This window comes from Lycium ferocissimum, chromosome 2 (genome assembly GCF_029784015.1).
Source record: "Lycium ferocissimum isolate CSIRO_LF1 chromosome 2, AGI_CSIRO_Lferr_CH_V1, whole genome shotgun sequence".
Lineage (NCBI taxonomy): Eukaryota > Viridiplantae > Streptophyta > Magnoliopsida > Solanales > Solanaceae > Lycium > Lycium ferocissimum.
Genome location: NC_081343.1, coordinates 57,024,511 through 57,052,082, shown reverse-complemented (window position 1 = coordinate 57,052,082; position 27,572 = coordinate 57,024,511). Strand labels below are relative to the sequence as shown.

The 27,572-nt window shown below is 34.4% G+C and overlaps 2 protein-coding genes and 2 pseudogenes across 2 annotated transcripts; 2 read left to right on the top strand and 2 right to left on the bottom strand.

The window, feature by feature from the left end:
- Nucleotides 1–250: 250 nt before the first annotated feature.
- Nucleotides 251–23,634, bottom strand: LOC132047784 (small ribosomal subunit protein mS78 (rPPR3a)-like; annotated as a pseudogene).
- LOC132048239 (alpha-farnesene synthase-like) lies at nucleotides 12,482–15,605 on the top strand. Its single transcript, XM_059439145.1, is given in 7 exon segments — nucleotides 12,482–12,635; nucleotides 12,638–12,688; nucleotides 13,307–13,571; nucleotides 13,790–14,135; nucleotides 14,511–14,729; nucleotides 15,261–15,405; nucleotides 15,519–15,605. Coding segments are annotated over 7 exon segments (1,221 nt in total). The 5' UTR covers nucleotides 12,482–12,527.
- LOC132046272 ((3S,6E)-nerolidol synthase 1) lies at nucleotides 19,112–21,654 on the top strand. The gene is made up of 5 exons (XM_059436859.1): nucleotides 19,112–19,319; nucleotides 19,766–19,984; nucleotides 20,081–20,219; nucleotides 20,435–20,689; nucleotides 21,178–21,654. The coding sequence occupies exons 1-5, from the start codon at nucleotides 19,141–19,143 to the stop codon at nucleotides 21,460–21,462; spliced, it is 1,077 nt and encodes a 358-aa protein (XP_059292842.1). The 5' UTR covers nucleotides 19,112–19,140; the 3' UTR covers nucleotides 21,463–21,654.
- Nucleotides 23,635–23,908: 274 nt separating the features above from the next.
- LOC132047782 (small ribosomal subunit protein mS79 (rPPR3b)-like) lies at nucleotides 23,909–25,513 on the bottom strand (annotated as a pseudogene).
- Between the last annotated feature and the right edge of the window lie 2,059 nt (nucleotides 25,514–27,572).

The window sequence follows — 27,572 nt, the reverse complement described above, 5'->3', positions numbered from 1 at the left end:
CTCCTAAATACCTTATAAGTGACTTCATTTTGAAAATGTTTTTTTACCCAAAAGAATGTTTAGAAATTAAACTCTTATTTAAGAATGTAAGTTTCATATATACACAGATTGTGTAAAAAAAAATTACACCACTATATTTTCCAAGTTACCATATCAGATTTGATATAACGAGTTACACCTTGTTGTACATCAACACAATCTAATTATGTGAAAAATCTATACACGATCGGTGCGCAAATTGTTGACTGATTATTTAAACATGTAATATACAGAGGTGTTCAACAACTTCAAAAGAGAGAATGAATCTTTTCAAGATGAATTAAGACAAGATTTGAAGGGATTGATGGCCTTGCATGAAGCCACTCATCTCAGCATTAAAGGAGAAGGCATTCTAGTTGAAGTTGCTCAATTTAGTGGTGAGTGTCTAATAAGAAATATGGTGTACTTAGATGATAATCAATCCAAAATGGCTCGTCAAACATTGCAACATCCTATCCACAAAAACTTGCCAAGGTATTCCATAAGGAGCTCTCTTGAAGAATTTCAAGTGGGAGATGAATGGGAAGCTATGCTCAAAGATCTCGCATTCATCGAATTTGGGAAACTGCAATCCGTTTACAAAGAAGAAAAAAGTCAAGTTTTGAACTAAGTTTAATGTGCTTTTTCTTTTTAACTTGTTGTCAGCTCATAAAAGAATCTTTTAAATATTTTTTTCTAAAGCCAACTAGTAATAATGGACCAATATTGCTTATACAAAATTCTGCGTGGACAGTGTGTTGTCGCTTCTTATCAGGGACGAGCTATACCAAGTACTCTTGTCTAAGGGGAGTCAATTGACACTCATTCATTGAAAAATTATATTTGTGTAGATATGCCAATTTTTTTTTAGAAAGGGGAAAAAGGGCTTGCACCTAACTCCCTTTGAACTACAATATATCCTATCCACATCCCTTTATCATGTGTGTTTCTGAGAGCAGTTTGTGCTAGCGTTTTGGCGCTCGCCTTATGGTTCTCAGTCCTCTTTCGCCGAGATGCCTTTTAAATACTTATAAACTAGTATATATATGTTGAATTTCCTTGACTTTTATCTTTGTCAATATTAGATGGTGGAAGGAACTTTCGGTGACACAAGACTTGAAGCTTGCTAGAAGCCAAGCACTTAAATGGTACATGTGGTCCATCGGAGCTCTGTCGGGTCCAAGAATGTCGAAGGAACGAATGGAGCTAATAAAACCAATCTCTCTTGTCTATTTAGTAGATGATATTTTTGATGTTTATGGTACACTCCACGAACTCACACTATTCACTGAAGCTGTCAATAGGTACACCTCAAAACTATCTAAAACATAATGTCCTTTATTTGTTTAGATTTGCGAATTCCATTTTCATTTTCCTCTCTTTTTTTTTTTTCCTCCCTTAGGTGGGAAATCTCTGCTGTTGAGCAACTACCGAACTACATGAGGACGTGTTTCATGACTTTATATGAGACCACAGAAAATATTGGGTGTGTAGTGTATAAAGAGCATGGATGGAACCCTATCGATCACTTGAGAAAAGCTGTATGACACTGGTAGTGCCGTACTAATTGTGTTGAAAGCTTAATTTCTATACACTGATATTGTACATGATCTTTTTGTACTATATATCAAGGCAAATAACTGGCATACTACAAGAGACTACAAGAAGTTGAACTAAAACATAAAAAAGTTACATTGTCAATGTATGTGAGTTAATAAATCTAATAGAATTCAACTTGATTTATTTATCGTCGCAGTGGGCAAATTTGTGCAATGCATTTCTGGAGGAAGAAAAATGATTTAATAGTGGAGATATGCCTGTGGCAGAGGAGTACTTGAAGAATGGGATAGTAAGCTCAGGGGTGCCTATAGTGCTTACCAACCTTTACTTTCTCTTGGGTCATGGAGCAACTAAAGATTCTTCATCATCAGATGTCTTCGCTGATATTGAAGGCATTATATCTTCCATTGCCCAAAATTTTCGTCTTTTGAATGCCCTCTGAAATCTTGAGGTAAAAAGATAGTAATGGTTTCCGATTTGAAAAGATTGTTTTGCGGTTCGCCCACCCCACTCCAAAGAGATCAGCAGTGGCTATTCACTTACTTCCACGTAACTTGAACTTCGGATATACCTATCATTAAGTGTAATGGCATAAGCAGGATTTTATGTCACCGGTAGTCTATTGTCACGATTCGACTTATAAGTTAGTTTGAGTCTAAATGCCTAGAATTATATTTGTTTTGATGCTTTACTTCCTGTCGCAAATTTATACTTAATATATACTCCTTTCATTTTAAAAATTTATATACCAAAAGGGGTATATCTATTGTAAACGTAAAAAAAAAAAATTTAATTGTGGACTGATCCACGTTATAATATAAATTGTAAAACGTGGATCGATCCACGTTTTTAAATATATTTTGTAAAACGAAAAAATTTTTTTTTTTTTTTCGAATAAAAAAAAAAAAAAATTTAGTAAACTTTTTTTTTTTTACACACACATTAATCGTAGAGACTAAACGAAATATTTTATATAGAACTTTTTTTCAAATAATGTAGGTCTCTGCTAGTACTGATTTAAAAAAACTTAGTGTTTTTCATACTTTGAGATTAGCGTCAATATTTTATATAGAACTCAATAATGTAGAACCAGTTATGGTTTAACCATCATTATTTTGAATATAAATATAATTCTAAAAAATATAGGGAGAAAACTAGTTGTAAAGTTCTCCAACTTTTATTCTATGCGGACAAACCGCCGCAAGGCGGTTAGGCCGAGCCGATTTTTAAAAAATGCCTTTTATCCCATTCAATTTCGATTTTCCCCCAAATTGCGTGAAATTTTCAGGTTTACTTATAAGATGATGATACGCAATAGATTTCAACTAAAAATCATGTGAATGTCAATTTCACTTCTGCGGTTTCAATTTTGAAAATAAAGCTGATTAATTTTCTCAACATATAAAGTTGACTAAAATAACCTTACAGAAACACTCCCTTGCGGTTTTCAACCCCCTAAAATGACGATCCGAACGTCTACGTATCCTTGATGTAGGTTATTGTACGACCCGGCTAAAATATTGGGTTTCTGTCTTCACACACGATTAATCATTGGTCAAAGTATCACACTTGTTACAAAAAAAAAAAAAAGTTTACTAAATTTTTTTTTAGTGCTCGCAAAAAAAAAAAAAAAAAATTTAGAGGTAAAACGTGGATCAGTCCACGTTTTACAAAATATATTTGTAAAACGTGGACTGATCCACGTTTTACAATTTATATTGTATAACGTGGATCGGTTATACAATTAAATTTTTTTTTTTTTTAATTTTTCGTTGACTTGGTAGAAAAATTTTTTTGATATCGTGGATCGAGTATACCCCTTTGGTATATAAATTTTGGGCACCCCTGGTAAATACCTGTATTTTTATACCCTTTAGGCTCCGGACTCTAATATCTACTTTTCATTTTAAACCCTATTGTAAACGTACATATTGTTTTCTAGGAAAAGTAATAATGTACACACAGAGACATAGAGGAAAATCTTTTTGTCAAGGGGTCTCTGCTAGTACTGATTTAGTGGAGGCGTCTCACCGAACCAGTTATGGGTTAACCATCCAATAGTGTTCTCCAACTTTTATTCTAATACTAATGCCGATTAGGTTCAGAGGTTTGCTATTCATGTGGTCGACCAGGCCATATTATGCATGATTTCCCCATCGGACCGGGTGGTAGAGGTAGGACCCGGCTTTCGGGGTTGGTAGCCGGATCTTCATCATCTATACGCCCTATGGGGTCGGCCATGCTGGTAGAGGCAGGAGAGGGAGAGTCCCGGCCTAGTGGTCCTCGGCCAAGACCGTATTTATGCTTTAATGGACGCCAAGATCTTGAGTCCTCTCCTGATGTTGTCACAGGTATATTATCAGTATTTTCTCATGATGTATATGCTTTGATAGATCCGGGCTCCACTTTGTCATATGTTACTCCGTATATTGCGGGTCGGTTTAGAGTTGAACCAGAGTCGATCAAACCTTTTGAGGTGTCTACACCCGTTGGTGAATCGGTAATAGCTAGCCGAGTATATAAAAACTGCATAGTTGTGATTTGTGACCATCATACTATGGTTGACTTACATGAGTTAAAAATGGTGGATTTTGATGTTATTATGGGCATGGATTGGTTGGCTTCTTGTTATGCCAATATTGATTGTAGGATGAAAATGGTTCGTTTCCAATTTCCGGGAGAACTAGTTTTAGAATGGAAAGGAAATACTGCGTCACCAAAAGGTAGGTTTATTTCCTATCTAAAGGCAAGGAAAATGATCACAAAAGGTTGCATTTATCATCTAGTTCGGGTTCACGATGTAGAAGCTGAGCCGCCAACTCTTCAGTCAGTTCCCGTAGTGAATGAATTTTCGGATATGTTCCCGGACGAGCTTCCAGGACTCTCTCCCGAGCGGGAGATTGATTTTGCTATTGATGTGTTGCCAGACACCAAGCCTATATATATTACACCTTATAGAATGGCTCATGAGTTGAAAGAGTTGAAGGAGCAATTGAAGGACCTGCTAGAGAAAGGCTTTATTAGGCCTAGTTCATCCCCGTGGGGAGCACCCGTGTTGTTTGTCCCAAAGAAAGATGGCTCTTTGCGAATGTGCATTGACTATCGGCAACTGAATAAGGTGACGATTAAGAATAAATATCCCCTTCCGAGGATTGATGACTTATTTGACCAATTACAAGGCGTCAAATGGTTTTCAAAGATAGATTTGCGATCCGGGTATCATCAAGTGAGAGTTAGGGAGAAAGATAAGAAAGATATCCTTAAGACAGCCTTCAGAACAAGATATGGACATTTTGAGTTCCGGGTGATGTCATTTGGACTAACTAATGCATAAGAGCAAGAAGGGCATGATGGATCATATGTAGAGTACATGATGGAAAAACAACAGGGCTTAACTAATGAAGGTGCAAGGCAACATGTTTTGGACATGGTTTCAAACACATGGAAAGATGTCAATAAACAGTGCCTCTCACCAAGTGCAATTCCATTGTCTTTTCAAAAGGCTTGTCTCAACGTGGCCAGAATGGTACCTATGATGTATATTTATGATGACAATTATTGTTTTCCAGTCCCAGAAGAGCATATCAAGTCAATATTTTGTGACATGGACTGAGACTCTCGATTGGGCACATCATTGAGTTCTATGGCTGCATGAAAAATCTTATCTATAGGAGTATCTATTTTTTTTCTTTCGAAACTGGTAAAGTTGAAAAAACATTAGGGCATCTATTCTCCTTAGAGTGAATCCCATTTCACCCCCACTAACATTTAAGGGTTGGGAAAGAATACCCCCTCACATATTAAATGGGAACGATAACTCCCCTATCCAATATTTTCCGGTGAGAATCTTTTATTTTTAATAAAGATCTTTTTTTTCTTCTTCTTTCTAGAATTAAATACAATATATAACTCTTATTATTGTCTCATTCACCTATTCTTCTGAACATAATGTATAACAACTACTTGTAAAAATCAAGTTACATTTCGTTCGTTTTTTTTTGGTTGGGGGGGGGGGGGGACTAGGTTGCCAAGATCTTAATTATTATACAAGCTAAATACAGTCTAGTATTAGTACCCACGCGAGCGGACAATATTAAAAGATACTAATCTATGTTAAATTATGATGTTGCTTGTTTGAGTACATCGTATCATAACAAAATGTCAAGTATCATCTAATTTTCGATATAATATACTCAAATTAATGATATTTCTGTGAAATTAAAGGAAACAAATTAAATCTTTTTAAATATTATTTGATTTAAACTTTAGATTTAATTCATAATGAATATGTACACATATACATACATACATACATACATACATACGTACGTACGTACGTACGTATATATATACATACATATACACACACACACACATTTCTCTAACCCTTTTCTCATTCAGTTTTTCTTACTATGATAATTTAATTATTTTCTTTTTCATTTAGTATCTTACGTTTAATCAAAATAATATCATACTCCCTCCGTTTCAATTTATGTGAACCCATTTAACTGAGCACGGAGTTTAAGAAAGAATAGAAGACTTTAAAACTTGTGGTCCTAAATGAATCACATATATTTTGTGTGGCTATAAATCATTGCATAAAGGTAAAGTATTTCCAAATATAGAAAGAGGTCATTCTTTTTGGCACGGACTAATAAGATAATAGGTTCACATAAACTGAAACAAAGGGAGTATATGATTTTAGTCGTGATTTTGAATTCATCCAAAATATAAATAGAAACTTTCTCTTGTGACTTGTCGTAAGATATATTGATAAATTTAATAATTACTATTTTACATAAGCAATTGAATTATCTTCTCTTTTGTTTCCAGTCTACCAAATTTTGTGTATTAATTTTAATTGTTAATATATATATATATATATATACAATTAGAATTAAAACACAAAATTTGGACATATAGAGAAAAATATAGGTAAGATTTAACAAAGATTAAATCTCATTTCAATGGCTAGTTTAGTGACTGTTGTCTAATGTTTTTTCATAGGATTCAGTTCTCTCACAAGGGATCTTCAGATTTAAAAGTAGAGCTGTCAAAACGGGCTGGCCCAGCCCATCCAGGCTAGCCCACGCGGATTTTGAAATTTGACGGGCCAGGTCGAGCTGGCCCACCATTTTGATGGACCTTTAAACAAGAAGCCTAACCCATCACTATGTGGGCTACGGGCCTAGCCGGGCTAGCCGACCTTTTTAAAATAAATATTTTTCATAATTCTTTAATTTAAATTCCTATTTAAAAATGCTAACATAAATATTTACATTATTACGTAGTGTTACTATTTGCTGACCAAGTCTCAAATCCACAAATAAAATGATTCTAATAGTGCATATTAAGTTTGGCTTCAAGTAAAGATTTGATTGTATGGCTTCAATATGATATCTCTACCATTCTATGCAAATATTTTGGGTACAACTGAGCAAGAAGACGATCTTGTAGGGACCAAACCTTGTGCGAAACTGAATAACTTTTGACATACACTTAACATATTAATGATTGATCACTCGAACCAACAACAACAACAACAAGAAGCCTAGTATAATCCCACCATGTGGGGTCTGGGGAGGGTAGAGTGTACGCAGACCTAACCCCCGCCTTGAAAGGTAAGGCGACTGTTTCCGAAGGAACCTCGGCTCAAGAGAGGAAAATAAGACAAAAGGTCAGATAGGGCCAAGCATATCGAAAACAATATGAAAACAAGGAATAACAAAAGCAAGAAAGTTATGGTAGAACAGTTCGGAAAGAAAGGAGCATTAAATACTATAGATAAATAAGATAATCAAAGTACAACGACCCAACAAATATAAGCAGCAATCAAATACAGAAATCAAATGAACAAAACTACAACTACTATGGTGAAAAAATAAGCCACTTAGCCTTCTATCCTAATCTGAGTCCTCCACAATAGAGATATTAATAGCAAACTAAACAGTTAATGAGTAGCAATAAATTAGCTAAATACGAATATTAACCTAGCTTTGTTCCAATAGATCTCAATAAAACACAAAAGAAAATGACAGTATTCCATCCATTTAAAGTAACAGTTAACTTCTCAAAGAAACTTCCATGGCACTTATGACGTATCCAATACCAAAGACATCTGAATCTGTTTGTGACAAGGTTGTCTTAAGAACTTCATTTTCTTTCTATTTTTTTATTTTTTAATTAAATTTTTTTATTTGGCCCACGGACAATCCCAACCTACGCACGCTCAAGCCCACGGGCTGGTCTTACTCTTCGATAAAAGCCTCGTTCTTAAATGGACTCAATTCAAGCCCAACCCTATCAAATCACAGGCTGGGTTGGTTCGGTCCACGGGCCTTAGCCCATATTGACGACTCTATCTAAAAGGTCTATAAATTGCAAGAAAAATAAAGAGATGTCATTTATTAAACAGCTGCCCTCAAAAGAAACAATGGATACTCGTGTAAAAAAAAAATAAAAAAATAAGACGGGTATTACTTAAATGAAATGACCAAAAATGAGGTATTTGCACACTTCGCCCTATATTGGATTGTTACATGACTACCGTGTGATGGACAAATTTTAATAGTTGTGAGACATGACTAGTCGAGAGAAATGATTTTTTTAACTCTTTACAATTTAAATTTTTAGTTTTATGACCCTCTTACGAGAGATCTTTATTTCTTTTTTTATACATAAGAAATCTGAAAAAGCTAATTCTTCTATTCGAATTGTATAAGGGCAGGAGATCTTATTTCCCATAACTAGTCATACTTGTGTGAGGATGTTATTGCTCGACAATCTTTTCCAAATAGAAAGCGGACCATCCAACTCTGCCAAATAATTTGGAATCATGGTCCCCACATCCTCATTACTGTGCCACGTCTCCTTGCTCTATCTGCTAACCTTCATTTCATTTTCAAATGCGTATTCCATTATATTTACGGGCACCACCGGAATAACAATGCAAACCATCTCCTTTGAGAAATTTCTCAAACAATATTTTTTCCGACATAGCTTCGACCTGTGACTGTGAAAAGACAATTGGGGTGTTGATTATTTGAGTGTCTTTGAATGAATTATGAAATTGCTTGTGAGAAGAAGAAATAGAGAACTAACTAAATTTAGAAGTGATAGATTTTTTTTTTTTTCACCCTTCTGCCGAGGAGCTCCCCCTTTTGCTCCCCTAGTGATTCGAAACCACAGCCTTCGAATTAGAGATGGAGGGTGCTTACCATCCGTGCAACTCACTCTTGTCGAAGTGATAGAAATAGTACTTCCTCCATGCCAATTTAAGTGTTTTACTTTTCTTTTTGATCTGTCGCAAAAAGAGTGTCTCTTTATATATATTTATAGTAAGTTTTCAAATTCCAATATTTTACGTTGCAAGTTTAAGACTACAATATTTAAAGAACTACACATATTTGATTTAAGACTACAAAATTCAAAAGTCTTTCTTTATTTCTTAAACTCCATGCACAGTCAAACTAAGACACTTAAATTGAGAGTAAGAGTTAATTAGGCCGAGAAACAGTGGTGAATGGAAACATTAAGTAAGCAAGTAGCAGAAATTTCGGAGAGGAGATATGAGCCCGTTTGGATTAACTGAAAAAAGTGACTTTTAAGTATAAGTGTTTAAAGTACTTTTTAAGTGCAGAAAGTTATTTTATAAATAAGCAGTTACGTATTTTGATAAAAGTGCTTAAAGGATTTTTAGAAGTAAGAGTAGTATTGAAATTAAAAAAAAAAATATAAGGAATAAAAGAATAAAGTTATTGGTCAAACCAAAATGGCTTTTAAGTAAAATAAAAATAAGTTGAGGTTGAACAACTTCTAGATTTTGGCTTATTTTAAGCATTTTTTAATTTAATTTAAGTTATTTTTTATTTTATCAAATACTTAAATAAGTGAAAAAATAACTTATAAGCTGGTTTGACTAACTTATAAGCCAATCCAAACAGGCTCATAGAAAAGGCAAGGACTTACCAAATTTTTTGTCGCTGGACGGGGGATCCAAAATCGACGTGGCAAACTCATAACCACAACTCATAAGTACAAGTTTTGTCTGGCACGTCATTGTTGCATCTACAAAATAAAAAACATTTCACATGGTTTTCGAGCAAAACATTTTACAGATGATCATTTTGACTTGTTAGCAGTCAGTTGCGTGCACTTACACACCTTTCAAGAAAAAGAGAATCATATAATATAGAGTCAAGAAAATTGGACTAACGTATGGAGTATTAGTTACTTTTCCTAAACGCAATGTGTTAGGCTCCCCCTTTTCTATAAAAGACAGGCACTAAGAGAAAATAGGGTGATAGCAATAGACACCGAAACTGAAATAGATTAAAAGATTACATTTGTATACGATGCCCGAGGTTTCTTGCTGGGAACGACTGAGTGTACGTTACCCGAGGTTTCTTGTCGGGAATGACTGAGTGTACGTTGCTCGAGGTTTCTTGCCAGGAACGAATGAGTGTACGGTGCCCGAGGTTTCTTGCCGGGATTGAGAGAGGGCTCGTGATCTGAGGTTATTTTTCGGAGCGAGTGGTACATGGCCTTAGCGGGTCCCCCATGGGTTATGCTGCCGAGATGTGATGTTCTATCGTCGGAGTATGTGTATGGTGCATAGGCATTGCATTCATCATACGTAGATTATTGCATTGCATTGTACCTTTTGGTTTCCTGTGATATTTTGTGATATGATTGTGATGTACTGGTTCGGATTGCTTATACTGAGACTTGGCACAGTTGGGCTTAAATGTTATAACATAGGTGATGGTTGTTATGATATGATTGTGATGTACTGGTTCAGATTGATTATACTGAGACTTGGCACAGTTGGGCTTAGATGCTATAACATAGGTGATGACTATTGTGATATGATTGTGATGTACTAGTTCAGATTGATTATACTGAGACGTGGCACAGTTGGGCTTAGATGCTATAACACAGGTGATGACTATTGTTATATGATTGTGATGTACTGGTTCAGATTGATTATACTGAGACTTGGCACAGTTGGGTTTAGATGCTATAACATAGGTGACGACTTGTACCGTGGATAAGGATTCGTGTTGACTTGTACTTTGTTGGTTTACGTGTTTATCTTGCGTTGTTGTCTTTATATACGTTAGCTAGTCTTAGTCGGCCTAGGATACCTACCAGTACTTGTTGTTTGTACTGATCTGTACTTGCTACATTCTTTTATGAATGCAGAGTACCAGGTGAGTTCGACTTCTACTCCTGGTGGCTGATATTCGAGGATTGTTGATTTGAGTCATTCAGGGTGAGCATGAGAACGTTCGCTGCCCGAAGACTCTTTATTTCCATTCTGAGACTTGATCTTTGAGACTATTTATGTATTATTATGATTCAGACTTGTAGTATTTAGTTAGATGCTCTTGTATGACCAGACCAGATATTGGGGCGGATTTCATTTACTTCGGTATTCTCTTATTTATATTATATTTGTGAGACTTATGTTATTTTTCTTTCTTCCGCTATTTTCTATAAATTGTGAATGTTGAGTTAAGGGTTTGCCTACCGAGGTGGGAAAGGTAGGTGCCTGCACGACTTAGTGAAATTGGGGCGTGACACAGACGGTTTATGATTTAATAGGGGTTGATTTCTCAAACGAAGGTATTTTTTGGAAAGAACCTTAGCCTACAGCTGATCACTATTCTTTTTGAACCGCCATATTAAACTTACAAGGAGGGAAAGGTTTTTTGCCCATTGTTTTAACAATACTTAGTCCACCCATATGCTTAGGCATAGTAACAGAGTCCCAATTAACTATGTGAATTTTCCTTTTATTTGTGGTGGAACCCCAAGGGAAGTTTCTTTGAATGTGGTCTATATGGTCTCGAGTGGTTTGGGGCAAAAGAAATTGCATTGCATTGCATAGGTGGGAGTAGACGCAAGCACATATTTAATAAGGGTAGGACGACCTGCCAGTGATAATAGATGAGTTTTACACCCTTTGAGTCTATTATTCATGCGGTCGATAATATATGGGTAGTCAAAACTTTTAGGGTGATGATTAGTAATCGGAAGACGTAGGTACTTAATCACTTTAGCAGATTGTTGAATGTTTAGCATAGCCGAAAGGTCGTTTCTATCGTCAAGGGAAACATTGGCAGAGAAAATAACGTTAGACTTATCAAAATTTATTTTTTGGCCAGATTGGGAAGACCCGTATTAAAGATATGGACCATTGTCGAGACATTTGTAGAGTCAGCTTTAGCTAATAATATAAGGTCATCGGCAATGAGTAAATGGGAGATGGGCATGCCTATTCTACCAATTTTTACTGGTTGTCAACGTTTTTGGTGAATTGCTTTGTTAATAAGTCTGGTTAATGATTCCATACCAATGATGAACAAATAGGGCGATAAAGGGTCATCTTGTCTAATGCCCCCAGCGGGTGAAGAATAATTAGTAGGTTTACCATTAATAAGTATGGATATAGAAGAAGTGGAAATTGCTAGACTGTAACTGAAGAAAACCCCTATAGAAACTCTACCTGATAAATATGTAAACTTTGAGATAAATGTTTATTTGCTTTTCAAAACATAATTATTCAAAATAAAACGTCGCAAAGTTATGCATACTCTTAAAATCTAGCATGTCTCAACAAGCAAATAAACGTGTATCTCAACGTATGTCGATTATTAGATAGAACTTCTGTAGGGGTTTTCTTCAGTCTTAGTGAACACCACATATACTCAACAATTAATAAGGATTGGGGACCATGCCTTTATCAGAAAATATACGATTTTTGGCTCTAGGGTTGTTAAAATTTAATATCACTGTATTTGTGGCTCAAATATCATTTGATGTTTGACTTGCATAGAGTTCATCGTCTATATAAATCGTTACATTAATCAATATGGTCGATCACATTTCTGTTCTTCTCTTGTATCATATATTCTAGACTGTTGCACAATATCTTTTCTAAAAGAATGACAAATGAGCAGCAATCTGTCTTTTGTAACCAAATGCAGAGTGAAGCATTTGGTGAGATTAAGATAGATCAAAGCCTTATTCAACGACGAAATGCTAATTACAAGCCCCAAACATTTGGAATTACGACATCTTGCAGTCTCTTAAAAGCGAATATTCAGTAAGTGTAATCGTTTTTTAGCCATGTGGACTCCCCTTTTGATTTTTTTTACTATTATTAACTTAGTTTTTAACCACGTCATGTACAAGGAGTAGCAAATCGACGAAAGTTTAATTACAAATTAATTAAGACTTTGACTGACTTCTACAATAATATATACACAACATTAAATTAAAGTATCAACTTTGCAAAATTGGACAAAGTGTTTCTGTTTCTTCTTAGTGGGAAAATGCAACAGTCACAAGTGGTTCTCCTTGTAAGACGTGGGCAATGCACGACTGTAAATGAAGTTCAGGAAAAGACAGTATTTGTCTTATATTTCGGATGAAGACATTTAACTTTATATATACTAATAATGTAAAGAAATTGTATTACTATATTTTAACTTTTGATAACAGGTAACTTGTGTTATTGATGGTGACTGATCTCACTTTTTCATGAGTACTATATAATTATCTATAGTTATTTTTCAGATCAAGACCTGATACTACAAAAGTTCGTTAATAATATCAACGTATAATAGTCTTAAGACTTTCTTTGATAAGTGGCTTGTTTAAATTCTTATTTCTTATGCTACATGATGATTGCTGAATAACTAGAGTTTATTTTTATATGTAGGATGGGAAATACATAACAGAAGCTCAAAAGTTGAAAGAGGAAGTTTTATGCCATCTGGCAGAAATAGTGAATCCATTGGCCAAATTAGAGCTTATAGACAGCATAAATAAAATGGCTCTCTCCCATCTCTTTGAGAAGGAGATCATGTTGTGTCTACAAGACATGGAATATGCAAAGAAGAAGGATTCTGGCGGTGAAATGGATCTCTATTCTACTGCCTTATATTTTAGAATTTTTCGGCAGCATGGCTATAAAGTGACACAAGGTACTCAAATATCTTAGAAAGTAAGTGAAAACTGGTTTAAAAAAATAAAAAAAATTAGAAAGTATTTGAAAAAATCTTGGTAAAAAAAAAAAAATATCCTTTTGACTCTCCAATTAATAGTAAGCAAGACACATAAATTGAAACAAGGAGTGCCAAATATTGAAAAATTAAATAGCATTAGCTTTAGTTTTTAACATATTAACATTTTTTTGAAACAGATGTATTCCTTAGCTATATGGATAAATTGGGTGATCAATTCGAGGTAGACGCAAACATGGATCCAAAAGCAATGGTGCAACTATTTGAAGCCTCTCACTTGGCCTTAGAGGATGAAAATATGTTGAATCAGGCTAGAATATTTTGCACTAAGAATCTAAAAAGTTCAAATATTATTCCCATGGAAATGCCACTGCATTGGCAGGTGGAATGGTACAACACCAGAGGGAAAATATCTAAACAGGAAAATGAACAAAGGGGGCCAAACTTTAAACTTCTTCAACTAGCTAAACTCAACTTTAATATGGTCCAAGCTGAGCATCAGAAAGATCTGGTAGATATTCTGAGGTACAGTTAAAGTTCTATGCATTGTTAGTGCAAATGTATTTTACACTATTGGGGTATTGATTTATAAGATAATTACATGTCAATCTCTTGATAAGAATTAATGGGTAATTTGGTAAATAGTTAACCTACTATCAAAGGTAACAATTCACTGATAATGTTATTTAATTTTCTTTAACACTGTCAGTGTATATAACTATCATGTAGAGTTTAATATTGTTATAGAGTTTAGCTTTCATACGCTGACAACGAGAAAAAAGTTACGCTGGCAGGTCACCTACAAAATAAGAGTTTAAGTCTATGTATTGATAGTGTAAAAACAGGAAATAATTGTGCACAACAAAGTTGACATCTTGTCCCGTTGTTAATTCGTAATAGGTGGTGGAGAAAACTTGGACTGATAGAACATCTAAGCTTCAGCAGAGATAGAATTGTCGAAAGCTTTTTGTGGTCAGTTGGCGTTGCTTTCGAGCCTCAGCATTCTAATTTCAGAAATTGGCTCACCAAAGCCATCACTTTCATTATACTAATTGACGATGTTTATGACATTTATGGCTCTTTACAACACCTACAACTCTTCACCAATGCTGTTGTCAGGTATACTTATTACATTAAATTAAAAGTATTTCACCATTAAAACCTTAATTATTCTTGCCTTTTCCTATGATGTAAATTGGCGGAAAGTACTTGTAATTTCTTGAAAAATACATCTTACAAAAAAATGATTTTTTTCCAAATCATTCATTCCTCTTTGATCTGCCATAATAGTGTTAGACTATGTAATACTACTACAGTTTAAATTATATAAGAACAGAGTGAAGAATAATTTATTACTGAGGAACAAGTTGTGTTTCCTATTTATCAATTTTTTTCTTCAGAGAAATGCATGTAAACAATTAGAGATAACCAACACCACAAAAAGTATCATTTTCCATGAAAAGATTTTATATCGTGCCAATTATGGCCTAAATGTCTTGAAAATTATCTTCCACTGAAGTACGGATTCTTCATTATTTATGTGACAAATATCAATTCAAGAAGAGTATTAATTTCAAGCCTAAAACTTTAACATGAAACATTTCAACTCTTTGTCTATTTTCATTCTTTTTTTCCTCTTCCTCTTTTCAGATGGGGCCCTAAGGAGGTTGAGCAACTTCCATTATGTATGAAAACCTGTCTTTGGAAACTATATGATACTACAAATGATGTAGCACTTGCAATTCAGCAACAAAAAGGTTGGAAATTACCAGTGTCCACATATCTACAAAAAGCGGTATATATACAATTACTTTTTCTCTAATTATCTTAATTCAATTATTGTCTAGGATTTAATTTAATCACTACATGACACAAAGTTAACACGAAAATAAAATTAAACGTTTTCAGTGGGCTGAATTTTGCAAAGCACTGCTTGTGGAAGCTAAATGGGATGCAAAGGGTTATACACCATCATTTTCTCATTATTTAGATTAGGGGTGTACAAAGTAAACCGACAAACCGCACCAAACCGATAAACCGAGTCAAACCGAGAAAAAAACCCGACTAGTGGTTTGGTTTGACTTTAATTGGTGTTGGAAAAAAAAAACGACCATAATCGGTTTGGTTTGGTTTAACTAAAAAAGTCAAACCGAACCAAACCAACCCGACATTACATATATTCAAATTTTAAAATATTTTATACATAAAAATATTTATTTGTAATGTAATTTATAAATATTTCTTAAATTTTTTTGTAGTTCTTTAACTATTATCATATTATTCAAGCTTGAACTTCGAGTTTTGAATGTCAATAAGTTTTATATTCTATGAATGTTAGTAACTCAAATAAAGTCCAAACCAAAACTAACTCAACACTAATGCTAACAAAAGAAATTCAATTTACCGCTAGGAATGACAATAATGTTGGATATCTATTCTTCAGTTTTGCATAATTTATATAGAGAATGAAAAAACATAACTTAAGTTTTATTTCTTTGTCATGTAATTAATACTTATTAGCCCTACTTATTTTAGCATGACTTAGTATTTTTAGATTATGGTCATTTTCTTTATAGCTTGTTAATTAGCAATATTTATTTTGACCGAATTTATTAGCTTTTGTTAAATATTTTAATACAATGTCATCACTCTTCTCACATTTTGTGTTATTTTCTTAAGAAACACCTTAATTATATAGTTGTATCTTACTAGAACTAAAGAAATATTTGAAGTAAAAGTTATATGTTTTGTATCAAGACTATTCCCAAAAAAACCCGAAAAACCCGAGAAAACCGAATAACTCCGAGAAAAACCGAGCTTGAAAAACCCCGAATTTTATTGGTTTGGTTTGGTGTATAAATTTAAAAACCCAACGCAATTGGTTTGGTTTGGCGTTTAAAAAATCCGAACCAACTCGGTCCATGTACACCCCTAGTTTGAAGTTTGGGAAAATTAACACATCTAAGGAGTACTTCCAAATCTTTATTTTAAGTTTTCATTCACATAATTTTCATTTTTTTAAGTGATTATTTTCAAACATAACTTCAACTTCCAAATACTTTTTATAAGTTGCAACATTTTTTTTTTTTTTAAACTTCAACTAAATCATGTCCAGATGGCTACTTAGTGGCGGATATTGAGATGATTAAACAATTTGAATTTCAAAAAGCACTACTTTAACTTTGAATATTTCCTTAAAACATTATTAAATTTGGATGAGCAAAGTTAGCGAATACTTCTTTACGTAGAAGCTAAGGTAGTCAATGATAGTCCACATAATGTGCAAGATGGTTCCAACAGCTACGTTACAAAAGTTCTATCTAAAAACAAGAAAAATGTGTTAAATACGTTTCAGGCCTCTTATTGATATTTAACTTTAGACCACATAATTGAGCCTTCCATGCCAAAACTGTTCTATCATGGTTACATTCATTTAAAAAAATTGCTAAAAATGTTCAGATGGCTACTTAGTGGCAAATATTTGAGATGATTAGACAATTAGAATTTCAAAAAGCACTGCTTTAACTTTGAATATTTCCTTAAAACATTATTAAATTTGGATGAGCAAAATTAGCGAATACCTCATTTGGTAGAAGCTAAGGCAGTCAATGATAGTCAACATAATGTGTAAGATGGTTTGAACAGCTACGTTATAAAAGTTCTATCTAAAAACAAAAAAAATGTGTTAGATGCATTTTATGCCTCTTATTGATATTTAACTTTAGGCCACACAATTGAGCCGCCCCCGCCAGAGTTGTTCATTTTACATACAATCAAATACTACGAACAGATGAACTGTATGAGATAGCATTATTTCTGGAAGAGTACATCAACGATTCAATAATACTGCTTTTGGGATGCATCAAAAAAATGTGCCAAAAAAAACCTACATACATCTCTTTCAACTTAAATTGTATCTTTTTTAACACTTCAAGCTTCCTATAAATTGGAATGCCAGATATTATTTTATTTCAACAGCTAAACAAATAGTACCACTTATTTCCCATAAAACAAAGTTCTGCAATACAATACAATGTCGCCTGTTTTCAACAATCCAAATGTCATTAACGAGAAGGTATATTAGATCAATTTAAAATTGTGTATCCCTGGTATTGTTTATAAAAATGTATATTTCTCTTTACGAGTTGGATTAGGTTACATACTCTCACCGAAAAAAAGTTACTACAAATATCAGTGCAATTTGGCTGGTTCTAGTAGACTATTACTCTATTTTTTAAAATTATTGTATCGGGTTTAACATGAAAAGCTACACATATTGTGGATCAATAAAACTTGATAGTGTACAAATTATTTAAAGTCACTACAGGGGATACAATGTTGCGGTACCAAGTTTATTTGAACTCATTACTTTCAACTAAGGCCTAAGGGCAGATGTCTATGTGTAGAAATTCACTATAAAATTACAACAAATATATATCTAAACCCATAATTTTAAATACTATGAAGTCAATACTTAAAACCTTAAAAATTGAAACCGTAGAGTTTAAAACCCAAATTTGCTTCTAATCATCACTGCACTGAAAATTAACTATTCTTTTGATTGCATGGCATTCTATTTGACAGGACGTGAAATATACAAAGGTCGAGCAAGTTGAGAAATATCTAGACATCGTCAAAGAACAAAATCAATTACAAGCTTTGGTGGTCATAGATGTCATTGAGCAACTTGGCCTCGACCACCTTTTCCACCAGCAAATTCAAATGATTCTTGAGCAACAATTTCTGAAAACTAAAACCACTCATTTCTACCGTCATTCTGATCTTTATGAGGTTTCACTTCGTTTTCGACTATTAAGACAAGAGGGTTACAATGTCCCTACAGGTGATTATGTTTTCAATCTCTTGCTATGCTTTAATAACTTTTCGAGAATCTTCTCAAAAAAACTTTTGAGTATATTTATTTAGATTTAAATTTATATACAGTGATAGTGTAAAAAAAATAAAAAAAATAAAAAAATAAAAAAACAAACAAACTTGTGACAGTCTGATAATTATTCTTTTATCAAGCTACCAATTAGTGAATAATGTTTATCATAAGAATTTACTCCTAATTACCTTATAAGTGACTTGATTTTGAAAATATTTTTTTACCCATCAATATATAGAAATTAATCTCATATTAATTATTTAAGAATTTAAGTATATACACAGATTGTACGAAAAAAAATTACACCATTATATTTTCCAATTCACCATATCAGGTTTGATATAAAGAGTTACATGTTGTCGTACATCAATACAATCTAATTATGTGAAACTATATACACGATCGGTGCGCAAATTGTTGACTGATTATTTAAACATGTAATATACAGAGGTGTTCAACAACTTCAAAGGAGAGAATGGATCTTTTCAAGATGAATTAAGCCAAGATTTGAAGGGATTGATGGCCTTGTATGAAGCCACTCACCTCAGTATTAAAGGAGAAGACATATTAGTTGAAGCTGCTCAATTTAGTGGTGAGTGTCTAATAAGAAATATGGTGTACTTAGATGATAATCAATCAAAAATGGCTCGTCAAACATTGCAACATCCTATCCACAAAAACTTGCCAAGGTATTCCATAAGGAGCTCTCTTGAAGAATTTCAAGTGGGAGATGAATGGGAAGCTATGTTCAAAGAACTCGCATTCATCGAATTTGGGGAGCTGCAATCTGTTTACAAAGAAGAAAAACGTCAAGTTCTGAAGTAAGTGTTTAATGTGCTTTTTATTTTTAACTTCTTGTCAGCTTGTAAAAGAATCTTTTTAATTTTTTTTAAAGCCAACTTGTAATAATGGACCAATATTGCTCATACAAACTCCTGTGTGGACAGTGTGTTGTCGCTTGTTATCAGGGACGAGCTATACCAAGTACACTTGTCTAAGAGGAGTCAATTGACACTCATTCGTCAAAAAATTATGTTTGTGTAGATATACCAAATTTTTTTTAGAAAGTACCTAACTCCCTTTGAACTACAATATATCCTATCCACACCCCTTTATCATGTTTTTTTGTGGGAGCAGTTTGTGCTAGCGTTTTGGCGCTCGCCTTATGGTTCTCAGTCCTCTTTCGCCGAGATGCCTTTTAAATACATATAAACTAGTATATATATATATGTTGAATCTCCTTGACTTTTATCTTTGTCAATATTAGATGGTGGAAGGAACTTTCGGTGACACAAGACTTGAAGCTTGCTAGAAGCCAACCACTTAAATGGTACATGTGGTCCATCGGAGCTCTGTCAGGTCCAAGAATGTCGAAGGAACGAATGGAGCTAATAAAACCAATCTCTCTTGTCTATTTAGTAGATGATATTTTTGATGTTTATGGTACACTCCCCGAACTCACACTATTCACTGAAGCTGTCAATAGGTACACCTCAAAACCATCTTAAACATAATGTCCTTTATTTGTTTAGATTTGCGAATTCCATTTTCATTTTCCCCTTTTTTTTTTTTCCTCCCTTAGGTGGGAAATTTCTGCTGTTGAGCAACTACCGAACTACATGAGGACATGTTTCATGACTTTATATGAAACCACAGAAAATATTGGGTGTGTAGTGTATAAAGAGCATGGATGGAACCCTATCGACCACTTGAGAAAAGCTGTATGACACTAGTAGTACTGTACTAATTGTGTTGAAAGCTTAATTTCTATACACTGATATTGTACATGATCTTTTTGTACTATATATCAAGGCAAATAACTGGCATACTACAAGAGATTACAAGAAGTTGAACTAAAACATAAAAAAGTTACAGTGTCAATGTATGTGAGTTAAATCTAATAGTAGAATTTAACTTGATTTATTTATTGTCGCAGTGGGCAAATTTGTGCAATGCATTTCTGGAGGAAGCAAAATGGTTTAATAGTGGAGATATGCCTGTGGCAGAGGAGTACTTGAAGAATGGGATAGTAAGTTCAGGGGTGCCTATGGTGCTTATCAACCTTTACTTTCTCTTGGGTCATGGAGCAACTAAAGATTCTTTATCATCAGATGTCTTCGCTGATATTGAAGGCATTATATCTTCCATTGCCCAAATTCTTCGTCTTTTGGATGACCTCGGAAATGCTGAGGTAAAAAGATAGTAATGGTTTCCGATTTGAAAAGATTGTTTTGCGGTTCACCCACCCCACTCCAAAGAGATCAGCAGTGGTTCTTCACTTACTTCTACGTAACTTGAACTTCGGATAGACCGATCATTAAGTGTAAAGGCATAAGCAGGATTTTATGTCACCGGTAGTCTGTATTGTCACGATTCGACTTATAAGTTAGTTTGAGTCTAAATGCCTAGAATTATATTTGTTTTGATGCTTTACTTCCTGTCGCAAATTTATACTTAATATCTACTCCTATTATTTTTAAACCCTACTGTAAATGTACATATTGTTTTCTAGGAAAGTAATAATGTATACACACATATATAGAGGAAAATCTTTTTGTCAAGGGGTCTCTGCTAGTACTGATTAAGTGGAGGCGTCTCACCAACTGAGTCAATTATGGGTTAACCATCCAATAGTGTTCTCCAACTTTTGTTCTAATACGTAGTTTTACTTTTTGGTAGGATGAACAGCAAGAAGGGCAGGATGGATCGTATGTAGAGTACTTGATGAAAGAAGAACAAGGCTTAACTTATGAAGATGCAAGGCAACATGTTTTGGAAATGGTTTCAAACGCATGGAAAGATGTCAATAAACAGTGTCTCACACCAAGTGCAATTCCATTGTCTTTTCAAAAGGCTTGTCTCAACGTGGCCAGAATGGTTCCTATGATGTATATTTATGATGAGAATCATTGTCTTCCCGTCCTAGAAGAGCATATCAAGTCAATATTTTGTGACATGGACTGAGACTCGCGATTGGGCACATCATTGAGTTCTATGGCTGCATGAAAAATCTTATCTACCATTCGAGGATAAAAAGAGTGTCAGACAGTAGGAGTATCTATTTTCCTCAAGTATAGCACAAATAATTGATATATCCATTTGGTTTTCACTCAACTTAGTTTTATTCACATCAATAATACTTTGGGCATATGTTCTCTTCTCCATTCTAATATGATTTGCACCTACTGATCAAGTCCCTTTCCACTCTGTGTGCTTTCTGTATAAATTTAGACAACCTTTAGGTGATTGTTTAAAAAAGAAAATAGTTTGAATGCTTCAGTTTTGAACATATTAAATCAAGACACTTATATACATGTTCAATCGTTCATAATAGAGAGAAATCCTCACAATTTTTCATGACAAATTAGAAAGTATTACCCCCCATTTCATTTTTAAGATGTTAGTTAAGAGTAAAAGATCTCTCTACGTCACAAGGTAGGGGTAAGGTCTGCGTACACTTTATTCTTTCCAGACCCACTAGTGGATTATATTGGGTATGTTGTTGTTGTAGTTAAGAATAAAAGATATTACTCAGGTATTTATACAAAGGATCATTGTCTTTGAGGCCCTTCTCAACCACTGGCAAGGGTTAACAAAGAATTAAAAAAGAAAGACCATAAGTTTATTATTCTTGCATTGAAGTTAATGATGCCGATGTTAGATCAACAATGAAATTTGAGTTTTTACCGCAGCAGGCAATTTGTACAATGCACATTAACTAGAGGATGCAAAGAGGTCTACCACTGGAAATTGCCATATATTTTGAAGAACGAATTTATAAGTTCAAGGGTGCCCATTGTGCTATAACAAAACTATTTTTAGTTAATAATGTTACTGCCAGGGCTACTAACCATTCTGAGATCTGGAAGCTCTCATGATATCAATATACCTCAGGGCTCAGGTCCAGAAAAAGATTCTTTAAAATAGCCTAATTTCATAAGACTAGTACATTCGATTTGATAGATTTTGGTAGTCAACATGTAATAATGGACCTCAATTGCTATAAGCAAAATAGTTACATGATCAACTGAAGCATTGACAGATCTTCAATCTTTAAGGGCAATTAATCAAACACATTGACAGATCCTAAAAACATAGTTTCGGAGAAAAAAAAAAGGGTACTGCAAGTAAACTACCACATAAAATGCATAACTATTGAAGCTAAGGCAACGAAAGTATATACCGGTATCCCTTATATGATTTGGCCAGTTTCACCAGCTCCTTTGCTTCTTCAAGCTTAGAATGCTCAGCTAAGACATTGACTACCCTCTGCATTGTTGCATTACGAACAGTAACTTTTGAATCCAAAGCTTTCTTACACAATTCCAGTGCAAAATCAAGATTATCCTTATCATGAGCGAAATGAATGAGCATCTCAAATGTTGCATTATCCGGATAACGTCCATTTTCCACCATTTTGTCATACCATCTTTTCGCCTCCTCCAGTTCCTATCATCCACATAAATTTTGATCATCGTGTTATAACAGTAAGCATTTGGGATGATATCTTTCTTCCCCATCTCATCAAACAGCTCAATCGCCTCGTCAACCTTGCTATTCTCAACCAATCCTCGTAACCTAACACTGTAACTCCCCAAGTCAGCAACAAAATTCTTCTTTTGCATCAATACCCACAAATCTTCCGCATCAGAAAACTTTTTACTATCAAGATAAGCGTTCAAAAGCGTATTGAAAGTCACTTTATCAGGTCTAATTCCCTGATTTTCCATCTCATCCATTACACTAACAGCAGAATCCAAAGAACCAACTTTACATAATGCCTTAATAAAAGTATTATAAGACACTACATCAAGCTTTATCGATAGCTCCTCAGGTAATTCCCGAAACAATTCTCTAACTGTATCATAATTCTCTGCCCTTATGCAGGATTCCAAAAGGGCATTGAAAGAAAAAACAGTTTGCTGACATTTTAGGTTAGGCATTTTGTCGAACAGTTTACGGGCATGTTCATACATTTTTGCTGTACCGTATAAGGGCATAAGACGGGAGACAAAGAACAGGGTATTGCTTTTGGTGCTCAAAAATGTCTTATGCGGAAAAATTGTTGTCGGTTTTATAGTTGGAGTGGTGCCCTCGGAATTTAGGAGATTCTGATGATCTTTTGAAGTTGTTGTTTTAGCCTTGACCCGGCGATAAAGGGAAGAAGAAGAGGAAGATATGTGAAAGGGCGTTAAAGGAATCTGGTAACTGAGGTTAAATCTGTAGTTATCTCCAAATTTCTGTTAGATTTTGAAGGGTAAAAATTAAAGAGCAGTCCATCTGAAGAAATACCATGCAATTACTTGAATTTTTAAGGGTAAACAGTTGAAGTGCGCTCAAACTGGCTCAAATGCTACTGTTAAGAAAAAAAAAATATGAAAGCAGTCATTTGAAATTAGAACACTTGGTATGTCTGAAACTCGGTATTTTAAACTACAAGTGAAAATTTGAAATTCTGGATACACCACTAGTCACAAATACCTTACCTTTCTAAATGGCCTAAACTACCTTGCTTTATGACTATAAACATTAATAAACTCAAGATACATAAATGCAAGGATATCAACATCTAAGTCCACAACTAGCATCCTTTAAAAATGCTTCTCTCCATGTTGTAATTATGTTTCCTTCGACAAATAGGAATCCACAGAATCTTGACATCCAAGCTACTAGTATTTATTACTATTTCAAGAGAACTATAGGAACCACAACCGATGTTTAGATCCTCATATTTGATTGCCTGTTAACAGTCAAAATGTAACATACTTCACCTAAATGCAGCAACCTAAATTTTCTATAGAGTATAATTCCTCAAACCTTTCATCACTTCATATCAAGGCAAGATCAAGCTCAAGTAAACGATCAAAAGATTAAAACTTAGCTGAAGGCAAAGAAAGCTCGTAATGGAAGCTCTTATAAGACTCAGCCAACTTAACCAACTCTTTCGCATTTTCAACCTTAGAATGCTCAACCAAGCCATTGACAACCCTCTGCATTACATTATTATGAATACCTTTGCGTGAATGTATTGCTTCCTTGCACAAATGCAGTGCAAAATCAAAATCATGGGCGCTACAAGCAAAAGTAGTAAGCGTCGTAAACAATTTATAATCCGGAAGGCATCCACTTTGCATCATCTTCTCATACCACATTTTAGCATCATATCCTCCAGATTCCTCACTCTCACACACATTTTTATCATAGCACTATAACTGAACGGGTCCGGTTTGAAACCCTTACTAACAATCTCCTCGAAGAACTGAATCGCCTTTGAAACCTCGTTAGCTTTAACCAAACTAATTAATTTAATATTATAACTGCATAGATTAGGGACAATATTTCTCTTTTCCATCATGATCCACAAACTTTCAGCTTCAGTAAACCTTTTATTTTCATGAAACGCGCTTAATAACATGTTACAAGTCACAGTATTCAGCTTAATCCCATGATTTTCAATCTCATCCATCACATACACAGCAGAATCCAACGAACCAACCTTACACAAGGCTTTAATCGCGGTGTTATACGATACTCTATCAGGCTCAATGGACAATTTCGTTGGCAATTGACGAAACAAGTCTGTTTGATTATATCTCTCTCTGATTTAAGATATGCTTCGAGAAGGGCATCTAAGGAAAAGACAGTGCGGGGACAATTTAGTTGAGGCCAGTTGACGTGCATGATTATACATTTTGACTTTCCCATAAAGACGAACGACAAAAGACTCGTTACGGATATCTGGGTATTTTTTTTTGATGTTCGATGATATCTATGATGCCGGAGAAGTGTTAAGTTGGCGAATGGCGGTTTCGTAATGGAAGCATTCGCGTCGGAAGTTGGGGCATTCTGATGATATTTTGAAGGAGTCTACAATTGCTTGGGTGGTGGGTGTTGAACAAGTAATGGTGGGTGCTTTGTGGTAATTGGTGAAGACGCCTTTAAGACGGCGGAGAGATGAAGAAGAAGTGGACATTTGATTGCTTATTCTGGCGCTACTAACAGTTTGCCAATTCATCCTTTTCCATTTCTTACCTTTTTTTTTTTTTTTTTTCAGGTGTTTATTCCATAGGTCATGTTAATAGGGCCTCTGGTAGGTGGAGAGTCATCAAACTCCTCGTTTCCCATTTCTTACCTTATGGTCATCAAACTGTCGTTTTTTTGTTTACATACTTTTTCCCCAATGCTTTTTGTTTATTGTTAATTAATTATTAGATAGAAAGAGAGTTTTTAGCCACTATGGTCTCTTATTTGCAGGAGTGAGTCTAGTTTGATCCTTCAAATATAACCTTGAGCATTTTTATTTTGGTCCCTTTGGTTCTTAAAATATAGCATCTTTGGTCTAACTAATAGAATGGACTTAAAATAAATACCGAAAACACGGCAAAAATCGACCAACAAGACCGACCAGCTTCGAATCCCAATTTTTTTTTTTTGGGAAAATTGAAAATCGACTAAAATAGGTTGGTTCTTTGGTCGGTTTTTTAAAAAGTTTGACCGGAGTTTTGACAAAAAAGCCAACGGAGCTCAGTTGGTTTCTGGAAATACTTTTTTTTAAATAAAATCATTATACTAAAAATATTGTTATGGAATATCCAAATAAGCTTGGTCAGTTTTTTATTTTTCCAGCTTTAGGTGCAAAAAAAAAAAATCAACCGAAAACTTATTTTCTTCAGAAAAAAATTAAAATGAGATCAAGTCGATGTGTGAAAGTCGACTGATATTTTCCGTGTTTTTAGTAGTGTTGTTTGGTAGTCGTCGTTAATTTTTAAGTTCATTCTGTTAGTTGGACCAAAGATACTCCATTTTACAAACTTAAGGAACTAAAGATGCGCAAGGTTATATTTAAAGGACCAAAATAAACTTGTTCCCATAGATAAGGGATAATTTTGGCTAAAAACTCAAAAAAAAAAAAAAAAGGACGATGGCCTCCTATAGTCTTTTATAAATTTTGCTTCAAGGTGATCAAATATCACCTGCATTGACAAAAAGTGTTCGCTTATACCCCTTGTTTGGATGGAAACTTTTTAAATCTCTTAAATTACTTCCTCGTTTTCACTTAAATTACCGATTTTAACCCCATTCAAATGACCCACCTAATGAATTTTAACCCATACAAAATAACACCCATATACAAGCTCATTATTCCTTCTCTTTGGAAGATAACAAAAAGCATGAAGAAGCTCAAGTTCTGATCAAAAGAGAAGAAGAAAAAGAGGACTCCTCTTCTTGAACAACCACCATTACCATCACTGCCGCTCATTCCCTGCTATTATCACTGCCCTTATAATTACCCAAGTCAGCCGTTCAGCACCAACCTTGCCACCGTGGTTCGAGTACGAGCAGCAGAGAGCAACAACCTCAGCAAGGTTCAAGTTCAAGATCAGTCAATTTGAGTCAAACTCATGGTAGTACTAATTCACAACACGCCAATAATGTTAGTGAAATCAATCAACCAAAACCAACACCGTTGGATAATACATTGCCTCAACAGTATATGGTTGCAAATCAAGTGTACCTGTTATAGCAGAAGCAAGAACAGAGAGAGGTGTTGGAGCTTTTGGGTGTGTGATCAATTTTGGAGCTCATTTATTCCGTTGTTTCTTTTCTTGCTTTCACATTCGATAACTAGAGTGAACTATATGTTGAGGCTGAAGCAAAGCGTATTACATCACACTACCATTTCATTTGCAGAACAATTGACAACACTTTCTTTCTAAGTGCGATCACAAATTGTATAATCGACTCAATAGGATGTGGGGGTTTCATCCAAATATGGGTTTAAAGGTGAAATCTGAGATGGGTTTTGAGGTTTATCATTTGGTGTGCGTTTTTGCTTTTTTTCTTCATGAAAGAAGCTCAAGCTTGACGAATGATGATTGGTCGAAATTGGTCGATAAAAATAAAATCATGGTCATTTAAGTGAAATGTAATTTAAGAGATTTAAGCGTCTTCCATCCAAACAAGGGGTATAAGTGAATCTTTACGAACAAAGATATTTGATCAGCTTTATTAACGGAAAGTAAATTTAACCAATAACATAAAATAGTAGGGTATATTTGACCCTTTTCCCTTTA

Excerpts from the sequence above, each read along its gene's own strand:
- LOC132046272 (XM_059436859.1), top strand. The coding sequence starts at position 19,141 with ATGGCTCGTCAAACATTGCAACATCCTATCCACAAAAACTTGCCAAGG. Across the intron at positions 19,985-20,080 it reads TTCACTGAAGCTGTCAATAG|GTGGGAAATTTCTGCTGTTG; the intron begins GTACACCTCAAA and ends TTCCTCCCTTAG. Across the intron at positions 20,690-21,177 it reads ATGACCTCGGAAATGCTGAG|GATGAACAGCAAGAAGGGCA; the intron begins GTAAAAAGATAG and ends ACTTTTTGGTAG.